Genomic DNA, 10,000 nt, shown 5'->3' with positions numbered 1-10,000 from the left:
ACAGACACACACACACCAGAGGCGGAGTGTCAGCTGAACCTGCTGGAGCATGTGGATTCTCTTCACCAGCAGATCAGTTCCAGGATGGATCTAATAGAGAGAGAGCTGGACGGTAACTCACTCACTCACTCACTCACTCACTCACTCACTCACTCACTCACTCACTCACTCACTCACTCACTCACTCACTCACTCACTCACTCACTCACTCACTCACTCACTCCCTCCCTCCCTCCCTCACTCACTCACTCACTCACTCACTCACTCACTCACTCACTCACTCACTCACGCACGCACGCACTCACTCACTCACTCACTCACTCACTCACTCACTCACTCACTCACTCACTCACTCACTCACTCACTCACTCACTCACTCACTCCCTCCCTCCCTCCCTCCCTCCCTCACTCACTCACTCACTCACTCACTCACTCACTCCCTCCCTCCCTCCCTCCTTCCCTCCCTCCCTCCCTCCCTCCCTCCCTCACTCACTCACTCACTCACTCACTCACTCACTCACTCACTCACTCACTCACTCACTCACTCACTCACTCACTCCCTCACTCAGTCACTCACTCAGTCACTCACTCACTCACTCACTCACTCACTCACTCACTCACTCACTCACTCACTCACTCACTCACTCAGCCTTTAACACTTTCACTCTTTATATTATTAATTATATTTACTTTTTAATAATGTGTTTATAAGTATTTTAAGGTGCTACGAGGAACTTTTGAATATTTCTGAAACAGTCTAATTTTTCCTCTGATGATCGTAAATTACATGTAACAGCAAACGAGACCATCAGTGCAACGAAAGATATTTTTATATAGTTATTATTGTAGCTACTTAAGTGTTTAATGCTGATCTAGAAACTGGAGTCTGAGTCTCCATGACACTTATACGTTGTGTGTTCCTGTATCCTGAAACAAAGTCTATAGAAAAAGAAAAAAAAAGTCAATTCAAAAAAATAAATACATATGTATATATTGATCCATATTGTGTGTGTGTGTGTGTGTGTGTGTGTGTGTGTGTGTGTGTGTGTGTGTGTGTGTGTGTGTGTGTGTGTGTGTGTGTGTGTGTGTGTGTGTGTGTGTGTGTGTGTGTGTGTGTGTGTGTGTGTGTGTGTGTGTGTGTGTGTGTGTGTGTGTGTCTGCAGTCTTGGAGTCTTGGTTGGATCACTCCGGTGAGCTGGAGCCCCCCGAGCCGTTGTCCCGCCTCCCGCAGCTCAAGCAGCGAATCAGACGGCTGCTGAGTGACCTCATCACCGTGAGACGCCTGTCGCTATGGCGCTGACCATTCTAAACACTTTGACCTTTCGCCTCTGACTTTTGACCCCGCCCCCTAGTCAGGAGGAGCTGAAGCTTGTGAACACAGGACTAGACTGATCGCAAGACAATATGATGTTTTTTGTTTGTTTTTAAGATATTTTTGAACCTTTTATTTGACACACGGAGGCGCTAGAGGAACGGACAGACGCCACATTTTGATTCTGACGTTTTTCTCCGTGTGCTGGAGAAAATATGCTGATTATTTTTTATGTTATTTTTAGGTATTTTAACTGTTTTATTTGAGAGTTTAAGAGAGAGAGAGAGAGAGAAAGAGAGAGGGGAATGACATGCAGAGAACGACCCGGGCTGGATTCTAACCCGGATCTGCTGTGAAGAGGACTGAGACTCTCTATGGTACGCGCTTCTACCCACTTCACAAAAAGATGCTGATGATGAAGGCAGTTTTATATTTAATTTTCTTATTTAATTTTTTTCTGACTGACTGAATGATTGAACAGGCGAACACACACACACACACACACACACACACACACACACACACACACACACACACACACACACACACACACACACACGATTTTCTTCCATTTCAGTAAAAGGTTCCGGAACATTTCTCATTTCACGGCAGATTTGGTTACCGATCAATTTGATTTGGGTTTTGATCAGCTGATGTCACCACACTGTCTGTGACTGAGCGATATACAACTCCGGAAAAAAATGAAGAGACCACTCCAAATGTTCAGTGTCTCTCGTTTTACTATCTATAGGCATATGTTTGAGTAGAATGAACATTTTGGTTTTATACTATAAACCACTGACAACATTTCTACCAAATTCACAATACATTTTTTATGTCATTAAAGAGCATTTTCAATAAGTTATGTAGAGATGAAGATTTAAGAAACATCCAGACTGGTCTCTTAATTTTTTCACCGGAGCTGTAGTTATACGATCTTCCAAAGTGATAGTTTTATAAGTTACATATTCCTCTAGGCACGTAATTCTTAAAGGCCTACTTCACCGGTTTGAATATGAAGGTGTATTGAATTCTGAGATCCTATGTAGTATAAATGTGCAAAAAAAATTAAAATCGGTTCATCCTAGCCTGAGAAAAGACAGAAAGAGTGTTTTTTTTAACCCTATATTTCTCTTTCTCGTGACATCACAGAAAGAGAAATATAGGGTTAAAAAAAAAAAACTTTGTAAATATTACTGTGATGTCTTTTACTGTGACATCACAGTAATATTTACAAAGTAAGTTTTTTTTTTAACCCTATATTTCTCTTTCTGTGATGTCACGAGAAAGAGAAATATAGGGTTAAAAAAAACACTCTTTCTGCCTTTTCTCAGGCTAGGATGAACCGATTTTTAAAAAAATCGCACATTTATACTACATAGGATCTCAGAATTCAATACACCTTCATATTCAAACCGGTGAAGTAGGTCTTTAATCTGTTCAGCTCAGCCATTTATTGGGCAAAATTAAATTACGTTTGTTTTCGTTCTGTCGGCTCCTGTGCCATTGAGGAGCCTAAATATAACCGGACATAAGAGCCCAACATGTACTATCCTACGTTCACATTTATCCTAAAAAGAAAATAGTCTTGTTTATTAATTGTTCATCGTTTTAGTCAATATAAAATGTTAATTAAGAAAAAGCTTTTTTAATAGCTAACTGTTGACTAGTTAGCTCTGTCGCTAATTTTGCAATAAGTTATGCATTTTTAAAAGGCACAGACGCCCCATCACAGACTCATCACTGTGCGGAGATGATTATTATACACCGACAAAGGCAATAAAGCCAATAAGCTACTCAAAGTGTGTCCTATATAATCACATTTTGAGCTATTTTCCTTCCCCCCAACACATAGGATCAATCTATCTCTCTGAAACGAGGTGGATTTTTGCCGCAGAATGTTTGAGGTTTAAATGATATTGCTGGTTTTGATTGTGACGTTTTTTTGAGGGAATAAGGCGACTTTAAAAAGCTGAAATCCATATTTTTACAAAATTTTTTTGAGAGTTTGTTCAAATAGAAAAGAGCTTTAAGGGTTGTGATAAGTTCAGATCAGACAGACAGTGAATACAGAGTGTGTAGAGCAGCTGATAAGATATACAAATAAATAAATAATTAGAGACAGGTTGCGTTCCGAATCGCATACTTTCTACTATATAGTATGTAGAAAAAAGATTTAGGATGTCCCGATTCTTATGGCCAGATTTAGGATGGTTAGAAGTACCCGGATGTCCTACTTCATGCGGCCAAGATTGTTAGCGTTGAAAAGTGCATCCTATTTGGGGCAATTCTGACCCACAATCCGGTGCGCACGTGAAGTGACGTCACATCGACGAAGGCTCCATATGAAAACAAACGGGGATGCGACGGATATAAAAGCAAGAGGCAAGATCAAGGCGCAATGTTATGATGAAATAAGAGAGTAAAGTATGTCCCAATAGTATGCCTACTGCATCCTAACTAGATTCTTTTTATCGTCGGATGTAGTATGTAGAATAGAAAAAAGAAAGAGTATGCGATTCGGAACGCAACCTCAGTTTGCGTTTCACTCTAGCTCATTTTACTCTATTTTCTCTTGTTCGTCAAGTTTTAGAGAATTTCTTCTACTTTTCTAGATGAATATCGGTGCTTTTATTTTGTATTTCTTCTGATTCATAAAGTAAAATGTCAACAAAGCTTCTTAAAATCTTGAAAAAAGTCAATTCTAATGAGCACGGACATTAATTCTACATAAAACGCCATCGTGCGTCCACCAAAACATATTTTCATCTGTGTGTAAATAGAAAAAGTTCCCTTTAGAGTTCTGCTTGTACATAAACAGTCAAATTCACTTTGTTGTTGTGACTGAATTTCTTTTTTAAATGTAGATATGTGAAAGTGAACATTTGAACCAAACTGTATAAAGCTGTAGATGTATTTTGATAGGAAGACAATGGGTTGCTGTTTGTTGGTTTCCGCAGAGCTGCCTCAGTTTGCTTATATTCACTTACATTCTATCGTTGATGCTTTTTCATTGATTCTCACCCTGCGTTCCAATCCCCATACTTCCCCTACTATTTAGTATGCCAGAAAAAGATATAGGATGTCCCAATACATCCACGTCAATTGTAGTATGCTGAAAATACATAAATGCCCCTCTAACTCCAATAGCATTTTGGAGTATTCGTCTTTATTCTTGACATGTCTTGACATAATGAAAAAAAAAAAAACTTCCCTATCTGATTTTTTTTTTGTCTCTTGTGGCCCTAAAACTCTTCTGTACTTTAGTATGTAGTGTAGTAAAATGAAAAAGTATGTGATTTGGAACGCAGGGTCTGTTAATTTTTTTCGGGATGGTTTCGTTCAGTTGTCCGACTCCCACACAGACGCCTGAACACAACACGTTCAAGTTCTCACACATTATCAGAGCTTTCAAATGTCAAGGTCCGTGTTTTAAAAGCCCTACTAACGTCCTACTCATACTAAAAGCCCTACTCACGTCCTACTCATACTAAAAGCCCTACTCACGTCCTACTCATACTAAAAGCCCTACTAACGTCCTACTCATACTAAAAGCCCTACTATCGTCTTACTCATACTCATTTTGACGTCAATTTGAGTATGTTGTGGTTGTGTATGCGAGTTTGTGTAGGTGAGAAATGGCCGGATTAGTACTTACTTCCGGGAAGATTTTGTGTATGGATCGACAGGTTACTTTTCCTACTCAACCTGCCCCACAATGCATTGCGTCTTTTCAAACAACACAGAAGTTTTTTTTTTTCATTCTTTATTGCTTCTGTATATTTCAGTGTTAGTGTTAACAGTCCGACAAACCTCGCATACACAATGGATGGTTAAGTAGACAGTATGTAGTATATACATGTTGAGTATGTAGGAGGGAGGACGTTAGTAGGGTTTTTAGTATGTAGTATATACATGTTGAGTATGTAGGAGGGAGGACGTTAGTAGGGCTTTTACAACACAGCCAAAGTTTTCTTTTGCATATTTTGTTTGAAGCATGAAGATTTTTTTGCTATTTTTTTTGCTGTTTTTTTTTTTTTTTTTTTTTTTTGAATTTTGCATTAAAATAATGAAGTTGCAGTTCTGTTGAGTTCAGGACGTTTGGTGTGAAACGTTTCCCTGGACAAAGACTTTGTTGAAATTTACAACTCGACTGTTTGACCAAAACTCTGTAGGATTTTCTGAACAATAAAAAGAAAAAATACCAACATTTATTTACCATTTAATTCATTATTTTTCCTGTTCATATTTTATGTGAAATGTCCCCCTCACTATTATGTTGTTTTTGGGGCATTTTTATGCTTTTATTAGACAGTGTGTAGAGACAGAGATGAAATGTGTCAGAGAGGGGAATGACATGCAGAGAACGACCCGGGCTGGATTCTAACCCGGGTCTGCTGTGAAGAGGACAGAGACTCTATGGAGGGAGGGAGAGAGAGAGAAAGAGAGAGGGGGAGGGGGTGGGGAGGTCTAACCACTACACCACAAGCATGTTTTGATGTCAGGTTTATATAGAGTCCTAACTTCTATTCATTTTGATAAAAAAATTAATAAAATACCCAAAAATGCAAATCTGATTACGTGGTTTCTAAAAGTCTTAAAGGCAGTGGAGCATTTATAATAAAAAAATAATAATGCTTAAATTATTATGTAAATGTTTAAATTAATCCATCTTAAATATGCTCAGACATGCGGAGAAGATTGTATCAACTGTTTTATTTCTGATGTAATTTAAAAACTCAAAATAATTTGTGACTATCTATTTTTATTTTATTTTTTTAAATTCAAACAGGTTTGCCTGGCATTGGTCCGATTAAAGAGACACATTATTATATAACGATTAGCTTTTGTGTATTTTAAAAGACGTGAAATAAAATAACAAACCAAATTTTAAAAAAACAAAATGAAATTCTACATAATTTGAAGCAGATTTTACTTATTTTCTCTGGAGTATCAAAGTCATGTTTTATGCTATAATGCTAAAGAAAATCTCTAAGCCATAGTCATGAATTCATTTTTCTTTATAAAGGTTTTTAATTTTTTTTATTTGTCTTCTGTTGGTTGAATGAATGCATGATTATATTTGACCATTTTGATATAAAAACATGAACAGCTCTGTCACACATTAAAATACATAGAATAGCCAGGGAGGGACAGACACAAAAAAGCCCGAAGGCTTATTTCCATTGTGGTCCCTGTACACAAAACATACACAAAATATACACATACATAAACATCACACACACAACAATGACCCCCACTAAGGCAAGCCTAATTATGCCTAATGTTGATGTTTACTGGTACATGTATCTGCTGTTTGTTTGTGTTGCATATAGTCCAGTTAGCCAGATGGTCTCACTGTTGCACCGGTAAACTCCCTTATGCCACTGTGTGTGTGTGTGTGTGTGTGTGTGTGTGTGTGTGTGTGTGTGTGTGTGTGCTTGCGCGTGTGTGTGTGTGCGTGTGTGTGTGTCCCTTCCCCCTACATTACAGTCCATTGCACTAAAGCCTCTATGGTCAGTCCAACGACTTCACTTTGTTACCAGAGAGAAATGTCAACAAACAAACATGAAACTGATTCATACACACTTTACATTCTTTATTTAATATTAACTTAAATATTTATTTAATTTTATTTATTTATTATTATTGTTTTTGTTTGTCCATGTATCTATCTATCTATCTATCTATCTATCTATCTATCTATCTATCTATCTATCTATCTATCTATCTATCTATCTATCTATCTATCTATCTATCTATCTATCTATCTATCTATCTATCTATCTATCTATCTATGTGTAAAATATGCACAATTATACTAGGAAAAACCTCAGATGTTCACACTAATATACAGAGTTTTATCCTTTTCACAGTGGATACTTACAAATGGTTAAATGATCAAAAAATAATTAAAACTAATGTTGTTTTTATTAATCAGAATCAGAAATACTTTATTCATACTCAAAAACATGCAAATTAAATGTTTCACTATAAAATATGTACATCATGATATGAAAAACAGTGATATAAATGTGGCCAAGAAATGTGCTCTAGAAGTGTGTTAAAAGCGAAAATTGTAGCCTACAAATAAGAATTTGAGATTAACCCTGCGTTCCAATCCCCATACTTCCCTATTATTTAATATGCCAGAAAAAAATGTAGGATGTCCCAATACATGCAAGTCAATTGTAGTATGCTGAAAACACATAAATGCCCCCACTAACTCCAATTGCAATTTGGAGTATTCGTCTTTATTCTTGACATTTCTCGACATAATGAAAAAAAAATCGTCCTTATCTGATTTTTTTTTCTCTCCTGTCTGTGGCCCTAAAACTCTTCTGTACTTTAGTATGTAGTAGGCCTATAGTAAAAAGAAACAGTATGTGATTTAGAACGCAGGGACAATGTAGGCTTTAGTCTGTATGACTTTTGCAATAATGGCCAGTAGATGGACAAGTTAATAAGCATTTCCATAACAACAATAATATATAAAATGCATGAATGAATACTTTAACAAAACATTTTTTTCCATCAAACAAACCGAAATAATAAACGTCTGTTAAATGTTTCTGAATGACGCACCTGTTTTTTAACAGAGTGACCTCGTGACCTGTTGTTTACGATGACGTAGCTCCTCCCCTCACCATCCGCGTGTGTCTGTTTGTGTGTGTGTGTGTGTGTGTGTGTGTGTGTGAGTCTCTCACTCTGTATGTGTGTGTGTGTGTCTCTCACTCTTTATGTGTGTGTGTGTGTGTGTGTGTGTGTGTGTGTGTGTGTGTGTGTGTGTGTGTGTGTGTGTGTGTGTGTGTGTCTCTCTCTGTCTGTCTCTGTGTGTGTGTGTGTGTGTGTGAGTCTCTCACTCTGTATGTGTGTGTGTGTGTGTGTGTGTGTGTGTCTCTCTCTCTCTCTCTCTCTCTCTCTCTCTCTCTCTCTCTCTCTCTCTCTCTCTTTCTCTCTCTCTCTCTCTCTCTCTGTCTGTTGTTTACGGTGACGTAGCTCCTCCCCTCACCCTCCGCGTGCTGCTCAGTGTAAAATAGAGGAGGCTCGCGACCAACCCACCAGCCCCAGTCTCCCGGTCCGCTCCAACGGCTAACGGTCTAACGTAAACGCTTTAAAACACATAACCGGAGGATTAAAACCTGATTAAAACCCGGTAACTTCAACAGCGCGTGGATTTAACGACTGACGGTGAGTATTTAACAGCGACAGACGGTTATTATTAATCCGTTAACGGTAATTATTAACGTAGCAATTTAACGTTACTGTTACTAACCCAGTTATCGGGTAAACTGCTATGTGGCTAATTGTTGAGCTAATATGTAAAGCTAAAATGCGCTGAAAAATACAAGGTTATTGTTGTTTCTTCCCCGTGGGTCTTTTCTATGGCGACGCTGGATCTGGTAACAGGTGTGTGTGTTTGTGTGTGTGTGTGTGTGTGTGTGTGTGCGCGCGCTAGGTGTGTGTGTGTGTGTGTGTGTGTGTCGTCATGCCATAGCAACAGTTGCTAAGTCTGTAGCTCACATTAGCATCGAGGCTCATTAATTAGGCAGCGTTTACCGTTAGCTGCTCTACAGAGATTCGTGTGTGTGTGTGTGTGTGTGTGTGTGTATTTTTGGGCGTGTGTGTGTGTGTGTGTTTGTGTGTGTTATGGCTTATGGGGCGTGTGAGTATGTTGGGCGTGTGTGTGTGTGTGTGTGTGCGGGCGTGTGCGTGGGTGGGTGGACAGCAGAAGAGCATCGGTAGACTCAAATAAATGTGAATAAAACACACATGACAAGTTGATTCAGCTTCACTGTCAGTCAGTAATGTGTTTGGGTCAGAGCCATATTGAACACACACACACACACACACACACACACACACACACACACACACACACACACACACACACACACACACACACACACAGAGTGGCCTTCTGCCAAAGAGAGATCACTAGCTGTTTCCATTAGTTGAATAATACAGTTTGAGTGTCAGACTATTTGCCCCACATTTGTCAACAGGGTGTTTTTAGCTACAACGCCATTAAAGGCACAGTGTGTAATATTAGAGTATTTAGCTTCATCTAATGGCGAGATTTTAGATGTCAACGCTCCCTTGCTAACCCCTCCCTTTGAGGAGAATTTACAGAAGCTACGGTGGCTTTCAAGGACAAGAAGCTAGTTACTAAAGATGGCATCATCCACCACTGCCTCAAGTCTTTCCACAATATCAAGTGATGAGGTGAAGATGTATTTAGTTATTTATTCTATAGTACTTCTTCTTCTTCTTGGTCTTCCAACAGGTGCATTTCCCCAGGACGCCCACTATATATAAAAACATGTAAGGCCTTTAGTTAAGTTTGTCCGTTCTGTGCTACTGTAGAAACATGGCGGTGCAACATGGCGGCCTCAGCGCCCCGCTCCTATGTAGATATAAAAGACTCTTTCTAAGGTCATAAAGAAATAAGTATGCACTGTCAAGCCATTCCATTGCCAATGACTACAGCTGTAACTGTTAAAGACCTACTTCACCGGTGTAAATATGAAGGTGTATTGAACTCTGAGATCCTATGTAGTATAAATGTACAAACATTTTAGAAATCGGTTCATCCTAGCCTGAGAAAAGGCAGAAAGAGTGTTTTATGGTCTCACTGTCTAACCCTACATTTTACCATGTGTGACATCACACATGGTAAAATGTAGG

At 38.7% G+C, this 10,000-nt stretch overlaps 2 protein-coding genes across 3 annotated transcripts in view; both read left to right on the top strand.

Annotated features, from left to right (window-relative positions):
- LOC307253200 (PHD finger protein 20-like) overlaps positions 1-5,469 on the top strand; it is a 28,515-nt gene extending 23,046 nt beyond the window's left edge. The window contains exons 17-19 of one of the 2 annotated variants that reach the window (XR_013844950.1): positions 1-112; positions 1,164-2,293; positions 2,737-5,469. The exon at positions 1-112 is cut by the window's left edge and continues 288 nt beyond it. Coding sequence is in view for 1 of the 2 variants with exons in the window: in XM_080031113.1 (XP_079887239.1) it covers positions 1-112; positions 1,164-1,300 (249 nt within the window). In the remaining variant the exon portion in view is untranslated. Of the gene's footprint in view, positions 113-1,163; positions 2,315-2,736 lie in introns of those variants that run through there. The other variant, XM_080031113.1, reaches the window with a different exon arrangement.
- A 2,926-nt stretch (positions 5,470-8,395) lies between these two features.
- LOC307253530 (protein NDRG3-like) overlaps positions 8,396-10,000 on the top strand; it is a gene marked incomplete at its 3' end in the record, with an annotated part of 26,665 nt that continues 25,060 nt past the window's right edge. Inside the window, exon 1 of the mRNA XM_080031637.1 lies at positions 8,396-8,503. The remainder of the gene's footprint in view (positions 8,504-10,000) is intronic.

The sequence above is a fragment of the Ammodytes marinus genome (genome assembly GCF_949987685.1).
Source record: "Ammodytes marinus genome assembly, chromosome: 7".
NCBI classification, from domain to species: domain Eukaryota; kingdom Metazoa; phylum Chordata; class Actinopteri; order Uranoscopiformes; family Ammodytidae; genus Ammodytes; species Ammodytes marinus.
This window is presented reverse-complemented; position numbering and strand designations above follow the sequence as displayed.